Genomic DNA, 16,920 nt, shown 5'->3' with positions numbered 1-16,920 from the left:
TTTTATTCGTTGACAAAAGTGTGAATACATTTCATTGTAGTTTTTGTCCTCATGCATTAGTTTTTATTTTGTTATTGTCTCGTAGTTGTCAGAAAAAGAGGTCGTTGACGCAAACTGTCAAAATTTATTGGTCAGCAACACTGCTTATAATATCCTCATAAGGACATTAGCATGTCCCATCCATGTTGTTCGACTTTTTTCTTTTGTGGTCCTCTTCTCTCAGCTGCTCAGTGTGTTTGTTTGCTTTCTCTGCTGACAGCCTTGTTGTCTGCTCTCGTTTACTTGCAGTGCTCCCCACCTGCTCACCGCTGGACTTCCACTGTGACAACGGCAAATGTATCCGTCGCTCCTGGGTGTGTGATGGAGACAACGACTGCGAGGATGACTCCGACGAACAAGACTGCCGTAAGCACACTTTGTCTTTCTTGAAAATACAAACAGTAGCAAAGACATACACTCGACCTGCTCCATTATACTCAAGGGGATGACTTATTAAAGTGGACAGATGTTTGAGGCAGCCATGTGCAATGAGGTGTTTGTTTAGAGTCTGAAAGAGTTGCCTGTCTGTTGCACTCACAAACACACAGGCGCTCGCCTGTGCACACGAAAACATCGTGGCAAGAGGTCATCTCTCCCACGTTCACAGCACAAGATATTTGTCTGACCTTTGACTTGACTTTATTTTGCTCCTCTTTTGTTTTGAGGAGTTATCCGTGTTCTAAGTCGTGTGTTCTTGCTGAAGTATCCTCAGCTTCCTACCAGGCAGAATCGTGACAAACACTGTTAAACTAAAAGGAAAAACCTGAAGCTTTGACCACTACAGTGAGGGTATCTGTGGTCTCTGTATTGCTATGTGAGAGATTTTGCTGACAGAGTTTGTGTCCAGTCGTCCCCTTAAAGTGAAAGTGTTGATGCAAATCAATAAGTTTTTCTGAGTGATCACCTTTAACCTCTGGTTTCCAGCTTGATTTTGAGGACATTTTAGAGAGGAGGGTAATTTGTCTGTCCTCACTTCTTTCTTCTTCTTTTTTTTTAATGGGTTAATGCAGCCTTCAGAAAATGGTCAGATAAACATGATAAGGAACCCATCCTGTTTTACTAACTCAACAATGTGCTTGCCCTTTTAACCAAGGGCAATTTTAGGTTCATTTGAGGTTAAGAATAGGAGTTGTGATCTTTAGAAGAGGTCGTCAGAAGTAGACGAGTACAACTGCTTGTCTCTGTGTGTGTTTTTTCTTCTTTATTTGAGGTGTGGCAGTGGTCAGATTCTGAATTCACATTTAGTCTCTATATTTACCCATGACAACTCAGAAGGCTCAGTGTGTGCAACCTGATCGGGGTGGATGCATGCTGCAGGCCGGACATTCTATCACAGCATCAGAAGCAAGTTCGGCGATTCAGTTTGATCAACTTTAACACTCTGTGCAGAGGACTGGAATAGTTACAAGCAGTGACATGTCCTTGATGAAGACGACACATGGCAGTTAGGCAGTGTCTTTCAAGTAACTCACTTCTACATCTGTGAGGGATCTTCAACCAACAACATGTTGCTCAAATTATACAATTCATATCAATTATTGGCAACTGTGTTGCTTGGCTTTATTGGTTTAGTTTGGTCCCAGTAAAAGTGGTATTAAGGTGACAATACTGAGAACTTGACATAGACCTGTTATGCTTCTTTGCAACTTCAAACCTTCTTTCTTGGACTCAGCTACAGTAACTTTGATTGATTCACAGTTCATAATAACCCTGGTTGTTGTATATTTTGTTTTTATGCCGCCCCTAAACCAGTTCTGAACAAGCCATTTAAAGAACTCTTCTTTTAAAATTGATCACCCCTAACACACACCCCCTTTAGCTTTTCTTCTGATTGGCTGCCCCTCACGAACAGAATGTTAGGTGGGTGGGGCCCAGACAGATACTTCCTGACAGAGCTGCAAGTATTTGAACTCACGTTTATGCGGGGCTCATCATTTGAAACTTTATGAGCATTCACCATTGTGGTAGAACTAGAAAAGTAGAAAAAACAAAATAAGGGCAAAAGTAACTCCACTTGATAATTCTGTACGTCAGATCGGGAACAACTCGTCTTTCAGCATATTTTGGCTAATGTGGAATTAAGAGTAGATCACAAAATCTGTATTGTGATTCTGGCTCTGCAAAGGAGTGGTGATTGGGTTGGGTAGGTTTTTGATGGAGGTAACTATTAATCAAAAGAAGGAACGTTTTTGTTTTTGGCTGGCTTAGTAAGCTTCTGAGTCAGCAGGTTGGTAACTATAGACCAGAGTGACAGTTGTATTGGTAGGTCCTGGTCTTGGTAGCAGTAGCTTGAAACTGTGCGTCTTTAGTTTATACACATTAAAGGTTTTAACAGTATTTTAGTTCCATATATTGGATATCAAAGATGACCATGACCTCATGTCTTGATTGGGAACTGCTATTATAAATTCTGTATGGTAGAAATCTGGCCTTCCCATTTTGTTTTTATTTTGATGCAAGCGAGGCATGTTTTTGTAAGAAAAAGTGATATATGACTAATGCTAGTGTTAGCTTGATAACATGACGCATCGGTCACAGTGATACTAAACGAGGTTCTTATTTTGGCAAGCAAAAAACCAAGTGTGTGAATATTTTTGCTCAGTTTGGCGTGTTTTCTTTTCATGTTGATTAAAAAATAAACTGGAACCACCTTCTTATGCTTTTGAAGTCAGTAGAATGAATATGTAACTCCCCACCAAAGCACTAGCATTAAATCTGTAGAGCTAATCTGTTGATTCTAGCACTGAGCATGTGAAGCATTTGGTCACTCTAGCCAATTAAATGTTGGACATGTGCATAGGATTACAGGGACCATCCTGAGCATTAGTGTTCATCATGCTCTAACTGTATTTAAATACAGTAGAATCTGTTAATGGCCTATGCACAGACGCCACTTTGACTGTTTTCTCAAAATTCAAGTAGTTTATAGGTGCAGCAGGTAGAGGATAGGTTGTGAATGATTTTTCTGTCACCTGGTGATTTCTCCTCCTCCTGTGCTGACCCACATACAGCATGAGCAGCCAGACATTGAATCACTTACTGATGGGGGTGGGGGGTGTCTGTCTGCAATGAGGGTGCTATGAATTTTTCATCTTCATGCCCAGTAAATTTTCCTCCCTCCTCTGTTTCCCATACTTATTATTTCATGCTTCTTTCTTTCTCCATTTCTTTCCCCCTACCTGGTTTGGCTCTCAGTTCCCAATATGTGCTGGCCAGTATAGGTTTCTCCCTACGATGAGGTGGTTTCATTGCATTATTTAGGCCTGGGGAGACAATCCTCCACGCTTGGCTGGAACCGAAGTAGCTGTCAAGATTTCAGACAAACATGGAGAGTGAGGTGTGCCCTGGTGCAGAGGTGTGTGTGTGTGTGTGTGTGTGTGTGTGTGTGTGTGTGTGTGTGTGTGTGTGTGTGTGTGTGTGTGTGTGTGTGTGTGTGTGTGTGTGTGTGTGTGTGTGTGTGTGTGTGTGTGTGTGTGTGTGTGTGTGTGTGTGTGTGTGTGTGTGTGTTAAAAAAGGGATTGTTTGAAATCTTGACGTTCAAAAGATATTTTAATCCGGCAAATAAATATTTCGACACCTTTCTCAGCTCACACGCACATGTAGAGAGCGTGGTATCGACTCCCAGTGCCCTTTGACTTTTGGCTGCTGTGTGAATGATGAGTTTCTTGAGGGCTTGTTGACCTCTGACCTTACTCTGTTTACTTCACTTATGGGAGGGGAGCTAGAGCATGGGAGAGGCAGAGAATAGGGGGCAAATCAATTATTTTCTTGCAAACTGAATAATGGAATGAATTTGATTGTCAATTGTCTAGGTAAAATAAAATTTTCATTGGGACCCACCAAAAGACTTTTTTTTTTTTTTGTAAAGGGGGAGGGCGAACTGGCTGAGAGGAGACTGGTTGGAGCGAGGTTAGCAGAAATTTAGCAGTTGAATGAATAGCATGGTCATGAATGTTTAGTCTTAGATATTTATTTTTCTACACTTGGCTCTGTATGATGTCACTGAGAGTAAATGGTCATTTAAGGCACATAGCCCTTAGCTTTGAGCATAAAAGCTCCACCCACCTGTTATGTGAATCTTCTGTTTGCAAAAAGCAGCCAATCAGAAGAGGATTGGCTAAAAGGGAGGGAGAAGGGAGCTAAAACAGCTAATTTTAGAAAGTGGATGATTTTGTAGTCTAAAGCAAGTTCCATTATAAAATAAATGAGGATGAATTTGACCTGTAGATCATTCAGATGTATGCTAGTAGAATCCTGTGAAACTGTGGAGATGGAAATCAGTGTAATAATTCCCAAATGTAGAGGATCCTTGTCAGAACTTTCTAAATATGTCATGTTTTTATATGGAAAACATTCTGGAAAGATGCTTCCTTTTTGGATCTTTGTTAAACATTAATTTGGACTCGGATCATATATATGTGCAGTGGCTCTGGGTTCTCATGTCATGTCACTCATCTGAGAAGTGAAGTATGGTTCTCAGGTGTATTTGTGTGATGCTGTAATATTCTTGAGAAAAGATGAAAGCTTTCAGTGGAATAAAGACGAGCGTTACCCTTTTCCTTTTTGTCGGGTCGTCTCTTCTGTGGGCGTCCTTCTGTTTTTGTCTCTTCTTATCTCTCTTGCTTTGTCTTAGCTGTCTAACACTCACACACAGCAGTGATAAATTATAGATTGCCTACTGCCAGGGGCCAGCCATCACTGGTTTTCTTTGACGAACCTGTTTGCTTGGCTCCAGCCGTGCTTTGCCATCGACTGTAGCGGTAACGGTAGAAGGCGGTACTTTGGAAGTGTGATTAAAGAAGTGAGGCGAACCAGTTGTTTGGATAAATGAAAGGGTATGAAAGTAAAACACTGTCACAGGGCTGAGCTCTCACAAGAGGGAGTGACTTTGTCTCTCTGTTGTGTCAACTGTTTGTACGAATGACTAATGTTCCTTTTATCTCCAGTCTAAAGGTTAACTGCATAATGAAACACTTCCTAATGTACAGCCAGCACTATGTGTAATTAAGATATAAAGCACGGTGCTAGAGCTTGGTGAAAGAAATCAATCCAAAATTGGAGCTGGACTAAGAAGAATATGCTACGCATTAAAACAACTTCACAGCAGTAAATGATGGTTCTCCTGGTCACGTCTTCTAGCAGGTTTTAATGCCCACAACCACAATGCCTCAGAATCTGCATCTAAGTCAGATAAAAGTGGGGAAAATTAGTAAAGTGTTCAGTTCTAACACACAGACAAACAGACTTTAAATTTTATTAGTGACAGACTATAAAATACCAAAACTTGACTCCCCAAAACTGATACACAAACTTTTTTGATGCTCTGTAATACAGCACAAGCCAGATTATCAAAACTATTTTTTAGTACCAGGCTGTAAACATGTTTTAGTTCTGTAAAGTTGGACGGGAGTGTTTGGGGGCCGTCTTGTTTTTGGAGCCCGTCCCAAGTAGCCGGTTGAGAAACGGCAGCTTTTGGCACCTTCATGCTGGCTTCTTTTTCCGGTTCCTGCTTGACATAACACATTCAGTCCTGGATTTTTAGACAAAAAAAATAGTTCTTCAGTTGCAGCTTCACGGCCTCTCTGAATGTTTCCTAACAAATAAGAAAGTAGCCTTTTTGTTAGCTTGGTATTTTTAGGTTGAAATGCAACGATCATTTTAAGGATTTTATGCGGTTTGAGTAATAAATCAAACATTTGACTTTTTTCTTCCATGAAAGCTCATCTCTATTAACATCCACTTTAACCATCATTTATTCAGCTAGAGCCAGTTTTGGGGTTTTTTATTTTTAAGGTTTCATTTTGTGCCTTTTGTGAGGTGTTGAAAATGTGCTTTGTAAAAGGAAATTTATTATAGCTGTAACACAGACCACTTTATACAACCTTATCGCTCACTGTGTTGCAGTGGCTGTAAATTAGCGATTTTCATATTGAGCAACAAAACATTCAGCCTGAAAGCTTCGCAGTCACAGACCTGCAGTGTTCTGAAAGATCCGCCTGTTTATGGAGGGCATTTTTTTTTCTGCACAGCTTTTCGCTCTTAGTTTGACTTAAAGAATTAGAGTTGCCCAGATTTCGAGGTAGCTTTAGTGTCTTTTCATTGTGTCTGTGTTATATGGTGTTCTGAAATCTGTCACTTTTTTCTGCCTGCATAGCTCCCAGGGAGTGTGAGGAGGACGAGTTTCACTGCCAAAACGGCTATTGTATTCGTAGCCTCTGGCACTGTGATGGCGACAACGACTGTGGGGACAACAGTGATGAACAGTGTGGTGGGTACACACACGAAGAGGCTCACCTAAGCCTGAGCATGCAAGGCCTTTATTCATTCAGACAGTATTTGTAGTAGTATATGAGTCTGTGTGTTCTTTCCATGGCAGACATGCGTAAATGCTCAGACAAGGAGTTCCGCTGCACGGACGGGAGTTGCATTGCTGAGCACTGGTACTGTGATGGAGACACGGACTGTAAAGATGGATCAGATGAGGAAAATTGCCGTAAGTTACTGAGAGAGTATGCACAAGCTTTTTAAAATATAGACAGTAAAGCTTGGCCATTAGACTTTGAGTACAGTACTTTGTTTTGTAGACACATTGACAGGCCAGCTTATGGTTGTAGGGCATCCTCCACGATAATTCAAGTCAGGTCAGAGTGATGGTACACTGCAGCATGTAAGGTCAAAATTGTGGCCTCAGAAAGGGGCAAATATGCTTACCAGTGAGCTGTATGTAAACCAAGATCTCACAGTAACAGGTTTACTGCAGACCATGTAAATGTGTTCACTGTCTCAATGTAGAGCTGAGCTTCTGCTTCATTTCATGTATAGTTTCTGACAGACTCAGCAAAGTAGCATCAAAACTTCAAAGAGCCTCCGACAGCCAACTGCTGCACCATGTTTTCCAGCATCTGTTTAACATGTCTGCGTGTCTGTGCAGCTTCAGATGTGATGACAGCCACCTGCAGCGTGGAGGAGTTCCAGTGCGCATATGGCCGCTGTATCCTGGACATCTACCACTGCGACGGAGACGATGACTGCGGAGACTGGTCGGATGAATCGGACTGCTGTGAGTTCCCCGTCGCATAGCTAGAAACACACCTGCAGCATTGTAGACGTCAGGGTCTAGTCTCAAACCTCCAGGGGGAAAAAAGTGTACTTCTTAGACACCAATGCAAGTTTTGGGCAGAAGTAAAGATTTGACAGGAAACGCACTCAGTGTATAGCTAAGTGATCCAGACCAATCGAGCCTCTCGGCTGGTGTAAAGAACTGCTGTCATCTGATTACACACACAGGCACAGATAAACACACATATTCCTTAGGATCCCTGCCAGTGATCATGGCTTTCACTAGACTGTGTTGTGTGTGGTGGATGAAGACAAAGCTCCTTTGGGAGATTAGCTCTGTTACGTTAGATGAGAGTTACGTTTTCGTTTTCTCTCTTGCCTCTCCTTCCTTTTATTCTCTGCTTTTCCTCTCAGTGCAACTCAGATTCATGTCTTACAGCTTCCTGCACTAGTTCAGCTGGAGTTTAAAAGTACATTAAAGGCTCATCTGAACAGGAAGTTTAACATCCATCATTTTTAGTGGTTACACCGACCGAGTCTGTTCCAAACTGGGCTCAGATACTGAATGCTGACAATTAAAGCATGGTGCAGTAAAACATCTGTAAAAGAGATGCAGCATGTAACTGATGTTGCTTCAACTACTGGTTATTTTGATAATTTGACTTGAGTATTATTTATTTTTGTCCATTAATACTAATAACAGAAAATGATGGCTGTCTAAGAATCAAATGATTTCCCATTTATAAGTGAGAATATACCAGGATAGGCTATTTATAAAAGATAGCATACTGCTATCTTTTATATATAGCAGAGTGCTAAGCTTGATTAGCAGCATCTACAAAGATTTCTGTCTGTTAAGTAATAACACACCGCTTTGACTTGGGCTGTTTGTACAATTAACTGCCCAGCAAGCCATCTTATTGCCATCTTGTGTAATTGCACTGAAGTTGTCCCAGAAGGCACTGAAACCACAAACAGCCATAAATTTCCAGTCCATTTAACTCAAATTGGTCAAGGTGATGCCTTTCACACCGCCAGCAGCTACCACTGCTCTACCCGCACCTGTTGCTCAAAGCAGCCAAATATATGGTGGCCCTGAGAGGTCACATGGGCCACAACTTAAGAAAAGACCAACAAATATAAAAAAAGAGGGAAAAAAATCACAAAACAAAATTGAAGTGTTTGTGGGGACACATGAATGTGACGGACCATCTGCAGAAGTGACAGAAACCAAAGCATGTAAAGGATTGCACTGAGACGCTTAAAAGAAGTGCAGGGCTATCAAATGTATGTTTTAATCAAATGAGTCATATAGTACTGTAGATACACATTTTCTTTCAGCCATTTACTGTTAGCTTGTCACTTCCATGATGTTATTGTGTCCCCAGAAACACTAAAGAGTTATTAGTTAAAGAGTCATTTTTGCTATAGTTGCCAAAACAGGTTGATAAGGTGGGTATTTTACCATTGGATTTGATGCAAAGTGACTCTACAGAAGAAAAAAAAAAAATGTTACTCTAGTAAAAAATGTCAATTGCTGATTCACTGTCTGTAATCTTGAAAGCTGATTCATTGATAATAGTGTTTATATGTTGTAAGAGAGGCCCTCTGGTAGCTGCACGAAAATTTAGCTTCGTTGTAAAACACTGAGTGCTGATTTCACGTCCCGACGTTCTGTTGATGGCAGGTTGAGCTCAGGAACAGCTGTTGCTCGACAGCCTGTGTCATAACTGGAAAGCACTCTGTTAGATCTGTGCTGTCACTGTATCTCTCTCACACACACACACACACACACACACACACACACACACACACACACACACACACACACACACACACACAGAGCCACAGTCCTGACATAGACTATCATGTTTCGTTCTCCTCGCTCCAGAGACGCTGCCTGCTGCTGACTAATCTCTCGGCTTCTCCCCTCCCTGTTTCCTTGTCTCCGATTTCTCACGTTCAATTGCTCATCATCTTTTAACTGCCCACCACATCCATCTCTTTCACAGACACATGTGCTCGAGCCCAGTGGTTTCCCCCCACTTTGATGTGTTTATCTGCAGCGCAATAAGCACGGCTTCAAAGTTTTGTAACATCGTTTGATCATCTGTAAGGTCAAATTATTCAACTGAGCAGCTCTCTGTTTTTTCCTCTCATCTCCTCCCACATCCAGGTTTTTTAATTGCTGCCTCACTTTTGAAGTGTTGAACTTTTTTCGAAAGTTGAGCTGGCATCAAAGCGTATTTGAAAGGGGGGGGAAAAGCACAAAAGGGGCAGCAGAAAGACCTTAAGAAATACTTGAGATAACTGTGTGTAGGAAATACAGAGGCACATAACAGATCTAAATGAACAAAGTGTTGTTCAAGGTTTGTTTCAGGTCCTCGCTGATGATTGCATGTCCCCTGTGGCTGTCCTTCACTCTCACACTGCCTGTTATTCTTCCTGTTATATTTATTTATTTCTGACTCAGAATGGTTCAGGGCGAGAGCGTTCTTTTTTTCTTTTTAGTCATTTAAGTCTTAGTAAATTCTGTTTCATGCTGTAGTTTGTACACAAACACACACACACACACACACACACACACACACACACACACACACACACACACACACACACACACACTTAGACAGAGAAGGCATTCCTGAGAGGCATAAGACAGCCCATCCTCAGACAGCATTCCTTGGCACGGACTCTCCAGACACATGAAGGGCGCTTTGTTAGAGAAGTCGACACTCTCTCTTGCTCACTCTCTCCCCCTTATGTGAACACACACACACACACACACACACACACACACACACACCCAAAAGAACTCACACTTGCAAGCCTCGTTACCACTGATGCCGCTTTGGGCTGCGTGGCTGAGCAGATGAAAGAGCTCAGTTGCTGTTTTTGTGTGCGCGTGAGGGAGAGAATAAGAGATAGACAAGAAAAGGGGGGATGAATCATTTGGGTGTGTGCACGGGTGTCGGTGTGTTAGTTGGTGTCCCATGCTAATTCCCTTGACCAATAAGTCTCTCTCTCTCTCTGCTTCTCTCTTGTGGGAAAGCCACCTGCTGTTTTGATCGTTTCTTGCCCAGCTGACAGGCCTGCACAGCGTTGCTAGAAACTGTCTTTCCTCACGTACTCTCGCTTCCTCCCTCATCTCGTGCCTGCTGTAGCTTCGATGTGAGCCGACTCGTCCTGTCATGAGGAAACGTGTCGAAGAAATACACACACGCTCACACACGGATGAAGGGTTTAAGATGCTTATGTCTGATTCAGCTTTAATCTTCTCATCCACCTCCGTCGTCATCTGCTGCCAGTTTGAGCTTCACTTTGATCTGATCACATGTAGAGATGATGGTGGGTGATTTAAAGGTGGGACATTTATGATCTCCGCTTAGAGATGATCATGCAGCAGCTTAAGTAAGCAGATCTAATTACTATATGTGGCAAAAGTAATGTATGTTTAGGTATGTGGAATGCGCTCAGAGTAAAAATGTTTATTCTGTGATCGTGCGACAAAACTTTCACTCTTCATAGGTTCATAAGTGGGATCAGACATGGTGCAAACTTGTAGATGACTTAAGTATAAATAAACAAAAGGGTACCAAAAGAGACCTGATCTGAATAGACTAAAAGGTAATAGGATCGAAATGTGGTCAACCTGAACACACCACAATGCTTGTTAGTATATGTCATTATTTGTAGCCCTCTTATTTAACAATAAGAGGGCTACTTTAGCCAGAAAAGGGGCTCTGACAGTGAACTGGTGCTTTGTTATGCAATACTTGACAGCACTTGTACAATGTCAGGTCTGTGTGGCACTGCATTTGTGGCAGAACAAAATTCCATCAGTGTCTTTGTATGACTCTGTAGCTGAACACAGCAGGAATGAAGAAAGCACCACCTTGAGGCGCTACTGAGCATTTGTGGCGTGCAAGTAAAGTACAAATACGCAAAAAAAGAACTCTGCTGATAGCTAAGGTGACCTATCCGGTGTCGCTAGTCACACTTTGTGTCGTCACTGCGCAGGATTTTTAGAAGTTTATCCCACATGTTGAGACAGCATCTTACATGTTTATTGGCCCTCATCAACTTAAAACATGTAAGTCTCACACAAAAGGCATGACTCAAAAAGGTGATTATTCAATAGAAAATTAAACAGCTGGACTTACCAGTGGTTATAATACAGAGGTGTTCAAAGACTCTCATACCATTAAAAAAACGAGCTTCCTTTTCATGCTTGCTATAGCAAGGAAGTGGACCTGTAACCTGCACAGTTTGTGTATATTTTTATATATTTTTTTAGATTTATATATAACTCCAGGTTAAAAAGACTAATCAGTTATACATGTATATATATATACATATATATATGTGTGTGTCTATTTAGCTTCCCATCAGCCATGCAGATCAGTGGAATTCATGTGCAGCAGCGGGATGTGCATCAATGCTGCATGGAGGTGCGATGGCGAGCACGACTGTGATGACCGTTCAGATGAGAAGAACTGCAGTGAGTAGCCTGTGTCCAGAATTAATGAACAAATCAGTGTGTGAAAAATAAATAATTTCTTCTTTTTCCATCATTATTTACAAAAAGCATTCACCCATAATGACTAAAGTCCTAATGACTGATCTAAAACTGTAAGAGTAAAATGTATGTTTATGTGCGTCTCCTGCAGCCACGTCCATGTGCACGGCCGACCAGTTCCGCTGCGGAACTGGACGCTGTGTCCGGTTGTCATGGAGATGCGATGGCGAGGACGACTGCTCGGATCGCAGCGATGAAGAGGGCTGTGAGAAAACTGGTAAGGCTCTGGTTGTTATCTTGTTTTCAGGCACTAAAAATAGTACAAGCTTCAACAGTAACCATGACAACAGCTCCGAACAGCCCTCTGCTGAGAAACTTCTCTGTTGGGAAACACAGTTGCATTTCAAAAAAAGGAAAAAAGTTCAGATTTTTTTTCTTTTTTGGTCTGTTCCTTCACTGTGCTGTGGAAAGACGAACCGCAGAAACAGGCCTGTGTATTGTGATTAAAATAACAGTGAACAGGCAGCGGGGGAAAAAAGCTCGATGGAAACTTTTTATTCTGTTTTTGGATACTATCCACCAATAAAAGGAAGCGTGGCGATAAAGAAGTTCAGCTTTGCCGGAAACCTGTGAACACCTGAAATGTTTATATCATTGCTCATCACACCATTTTATTCATATTTAATGATCTATTCAAATCCATTGTGTCATTTTTAAACCTGCTTATGTGCATCAAAATCCATGCACAGTCAGTCACCTGTTGTTCACGCTTGCATGTTACATAGGGTACACACACACGCACACACAACATTAAATACGTACATACATGGGATTTGAACCACAACAGGGAATTAAAGACATGCCAGGAAACTGACTGTCACAACCAAAGCACATACTATTTAGATATTTAAGGGAGAACTACTTGGACAAATATGGCGTAGAAAAGTGTTTCACTTATCAGATCTGTGTTGTATCTCCTCACAGACAGTCCTCCATGTGCTCCTGATCAGTTCCAGTGTGGGAATGGGCGTTGTATAGGCCTGAGGAAGGTTTGCAATGAGGTCAACGATTGCGGTGATGGGACTGATGAACACCCACACCATGACTGCCGTAAGTGTAAGAATGGTGACATCGGCATCTGGACACCAATATGACGATTACATAATAGTTTGTAGAGAGTTTAAAGGCAGATAGCGATGACGGCATTTGGTATCCAGTGCATCAGTCGATATTTTTTTTCTTTAGACACAAGAATGATAAACAGATTTGCCTAACATTTGTTATGTGAAGTTATTTATGAGTCCTTACTAAGATAATATTAAATTGTAGAAATGATCTTACTTTATTGTCACAATAAATTATTGAAAACTGATAACATGTTTGAAGGATGTTTCTGTGTCTTCTCTTTACTTTTTACATTTATTGGTCTGCCATTATAAATACAAATACCGATATATTGACAAATGACTGATATCGGCTGATATGTAGGCCCTCTAGTAGGCTTTAGTTCCTCAATTTTAAAACCTTTTTTTCCCTTAAAATACACTGAATATAAAGTACCCACTTCCTCTGAAGAGATTATCGCTGTTACATTGTCTTATGTTGTCTTAATTGGACCCTTAGAAAAAGATTTTATAAGCTCCAGGTTTCATCAAGGTAAAATGTAGTCCTAATGCTGACTCAGTGAGGTGACGCTGTCAACAGAATCCATTGGAACAGCTGAGGGTGTATAATAAATGCTCACATAAATTTTAACAGCAGTTTATACTGTATATGTTGACATTTTAACCTGGCCCAGCCTGATTGCCATCACCATCCATGGGCCTAACTGCTTGTGTGTCTAAAATATTTTAAGGCCCAACAGTAGATGAGTCAGACACTTTTTATAGTGTGCGGCTGTATTTATACTGAGCTAGGATGCTGTGTTTATGTTCCTGTAATGTTTCTGTGTTGTGCGCAGGGCCACGCTCCAACGAGGGCAACTGTAACCAGAATAACGGAGGCTGCTCCCAGAAGTGTCAGATGGTGAGAGGACTGGTCCAGTGCACCTGTCACACTGGATACCGACTGATGGACGACGGCAAAACCTGCCAGGGTAACACTGGCTTGCTTGCTTGCTTGCGTGTGTGTGTGTGTGTTGGAGAGAGAGACAGCAAAGTGAAAGTGAGTGAGCAGGCTGTAGCGAGTGTTAATATTCACGACCTCTGCAGAGTTTGACAATTGGCCAGTTGCTACTTTGTGTTAAACATCTGATAGTTTCACTGACTTCCTACATGTGACAGTGCTTTAAGAATTGTTCTCAGTTTGCTACAACGCTACTCCCTCACTCCACACATTTAACATGCACTTCTTTTATAGCCTGAAGATGGTCTTTTGGAAATTGGTAATATAATTTACACATTAGGAACTAAACCAGTCATATAATTTGGTTAAGTTAAGCCTTTTCTTTTGCCAAGAATAGATGATTAAATTGTACAGAGAGACTCCAAGCTATCAGATGAATTAGAGGTGTCTGGGGAAAACGAATCAACAAATAAGCAACCAACCCAAAACTGAAAGTAGAATACAGATCCTGACTGAGTGAATTAAGCAAACCTATAAAAACTACAACTTTGCTCTACTTGCCCTGCCTTTAACTTATTAAATACAGCCAGGGATTGAAGTTCATTAGTCCAGTCAGTCAGTTTTGCCATTTGTTAGCAGGGTTGTTTTCCAAAAGTATGAAGAAATTTTGCTGGAATTTCACAAGAATTTTCTCTTTGGGCTGAAAAGTTATTGATGGCTGTTTGGTCTTCTTCTAATCTTGGATTTCTGCCACTAGCTAAACATTTTATTTGCCAGAACTTCCAAATCATGGAGATACATTCAAATCTACGTGATGTATTTTTTCCAGCTTCCAACAGTTTGTGTGCATGCATGTTGTGAAACTGATTTAGATAAAGGCTTGAAAACGAAAATGATGTACATATGCTCCAAAAGCATCAATGAATTTTCCCTTTCTGCACAATGTGTGTCATTGTTAATACTGTGGGAGATAGACACCAACATCTATATGTCCCTCCCCTCCCTTCTTCTGCCTCTGTGGTCTGTTCCAGATGTGGATGAGTGTGCTGAAGAAGGCTACTGCAGTCAGGGCTGTACCAACACAGAGGGGGGCTTCCAGTGCTGGTGCGTTCAGGGCTACGAGCTCCGACCTGACAAGCGCAGCTGCAAAGCTTTGGGTACGAATGACTGAACTGTGTTTCATCCCTGACATATGACCGCAGAGAGCTGTTGTGGTTTGACTTCCAATAAAAGTACAGTTGCATAGTGTTTGTACGTGTTTCAGCAGTAACTATATCCACTGCTCTGTTGCCGGGTCTTGGACTTGCATTGAGGTCACCTCATTCGGAGGGTCTGGACTCGATTTAGATATGCAGCAGAGGTAGAGTGCAGGCCTGGTGCAGCAGCACATCAATCTGCTGCAGTCCAGAGTTAAATGCAGGTCAGACATGTCTGTCACACAGCTGCTGCTACCCAGACCTTTACATCCAGTGAGATTAATGCTTTGTCTCATTTAAAGTGACCTTTTGTCCTAACTGAATTTTCTTTATCTCTCTTGTGTGTAGTTACTTGGCAATTTTAACCTGCTTTAACCTGCTAACCTTTGCTTCTCCTTTTCACTTTAACTCACGTCAACTCCATTCACGTCCCTCTTTCTTCCTCCCTTTAGGTCCCGAGCCAGTGCTGCTGTTTGCAAACCGCATCGATATCCGTCAGGTTCTGCCACATCGCTCCGAGTACACCTTGCTGCTCAACAACCTGGAAAACGCCATCGCTCTGGACTTCCATCACAGTCGTGAACTAGTCTTCTGGTCAGATGTGACTCTGGACCGCATCATGAAAGCTAACCTCAATGGCTCCAATGTGGAGGAGGTCGTCTCCACCGGTCTGGAGAGCCCAGGTGGGTACAACAGCTAATGGGATGCAGGTTCAGATGCAGGACAACAGACTCATTTATCATGTTTCCAATTTATTGGACTCTGCTGCTTTCTGTCCAACTATACTCTGCCCTACTCCACTTCATCCATCACCTTATTCATAAATGAGTTAGCAACATAACATCAATACTGGTGAAACTTGAAAGTCTTGGTGCTTTGTTCTTGTCTTTTTAATTTATAGTTTCTCTCTGGTTCCTTTTATTTCTAACCCTGACCCTCCTTTTCTTTGTATATTTCAATCTGAGTTTTTATACATATTTGTCTTCATTACATTTTGTCTTATTCTGTCCTATTTAAACTCTTTCACCACTAAATATTCTAAAAAAAAATATTGTTTGCTTTCTTTAAAGTTAAAAGGATCATCATCTAGCACAGCGGTCCCCAACCTTTTTTGCGCCACGGACCGGTTTATGCCCGACAATATTTTCACGGACCGGCCTTTAAGGTGTCGCGGATAAATACAACAAAATAAAACTAGTACCGGTACCGAAAAAAAGAAGATTTATTCATAACACACGTGAAAAGACCCAAGAAAACCGAGTTAACGATAAAAACGATAACAAAATAACGCTGAAAACCGATAAAAACCCTGAAAACCATACATTTCACACCTGAGCCTCAACTCTCGTGGCCCGGTACCAAGCGACTCACGGACCGGTACCAGTCCGAGGCCCGGGGGTTGGGGACTGCTGATCTAGCACACATGTGTTCTGCATGCAGCTAGAGTCATATTTCATTTAGCTTAGCTTACCATAATCGCTTAAAACAGAGAGCAAAAGCTAGCCTGACAGGCTTACAGCTGACCAGCTAACACACTGTATCTTATATATTTAATTTGTCCTAGTAGTATCAGTTATGCAGTTTTTATTTCATAATTATGATTTATTCTTTCTACTGATACAGTAGTATCGTGATTCTTGCTGTACCAGAGGTTAGCTGTGATTACAGTCAGGCTACAAAGGCAAATCTGCTGCTACATCCTTTCTTATTTTTTTTTTTTATTTTTTTTTTTTGCTACATCATAACATTGATTTAGCTGGTTTTAAAGCTACACTAGTGACACCACAATGTCTTGCTAGCTAAAGCGTTTGCACCTGAGAGGCAGATGATGTCTATACAGGTTGTTTGAGTCAGTTTTAGAGAAAGGAAAATAAAAAAAACATGGAAAGGAGTAATTGGCCTAATAGTTTTGTTTAATTGGCTTAAAAAGTCCCCATCTCTATTAGTTTTTAATTACTATGAATTCAGTTTATTTACACAGCAATTCAATTAAATTCAGTTTTATTTATACAGCGCCTAATCACAACAACACTTGCCTCAAGG

At 41.4% G+C, this 16,920-nt stretch overlaps 1 protein-coding gene across 4 annotated transcripts in view; it reads left to right on the top strand.

The window, feature by feature from the left end:
• The window catches only part of lrp4 (low density lipoprotein receptor-related protein 4), a 112,405-nt gene that overhangs the window by 74,412 nt on the left and 21,073 nt on the right, over positions 1–16,920 (top strand). For all 4 annotated transcript variants that reach the window (XM_039604092.1, XM_039604059.1, XM_039604015.1 and 1 more), the window contains exons 3-12: positions 289–405; positions 6,194–6,307; positions 6,416–6,532; positions 6,971–7,099; positions 11,480–11,599; positions 11,769–11,894; positions 12,602–12,727; positions 13,578–13,712; positions 14,713–14,838; positions 15,330–15,560. In XM_039604092.1, the coding sequence (XP_039460026.1) occupies positions 289–405; positions 6,194–6,307; positions 6,416–6,532; positions 6,971–7,099; positions 11,480–11,599; positions 11,769–11,894; positions 12,602–12,727; positions 13,578–13,712; positions 14,713–14,838; positions 15,330–15,560 (1,341 nt within the window). The remainder of the gene's footprint in view (positions 1–288; positions 406–6,193; positions 6,308–6,415; positions 6,533–6,970; positions 7,100–11,479; positions 11,600–11,768; positions 11,895–12,601; positions 12,728–13,577; positions 13,713–14,712; positions 14,839–15,329; positions 15,561–16,920) is intronic.

The sequence above is a fragment of the Oreochromis aureus genome, linkage group 1 (genome assembly GCF_013358895.1).
Source record: "Oreochromis aureus strain Israel breed Guangdong linkage group 1, ZZ_aureus, whole genome shotgun sequence".
In the NCBI taxonomy this organism is placed as follows: Eukaryota; Metazoa; Chordata; class Actinopteri; order Cichliformes; family Cichlidae; genus Oreochromis; species Oreochromis aureus.
Note: the sequence above shows the minus strand (reverse complement) of the source record. Positions and strands in the feature narration are given on the sequence as shown.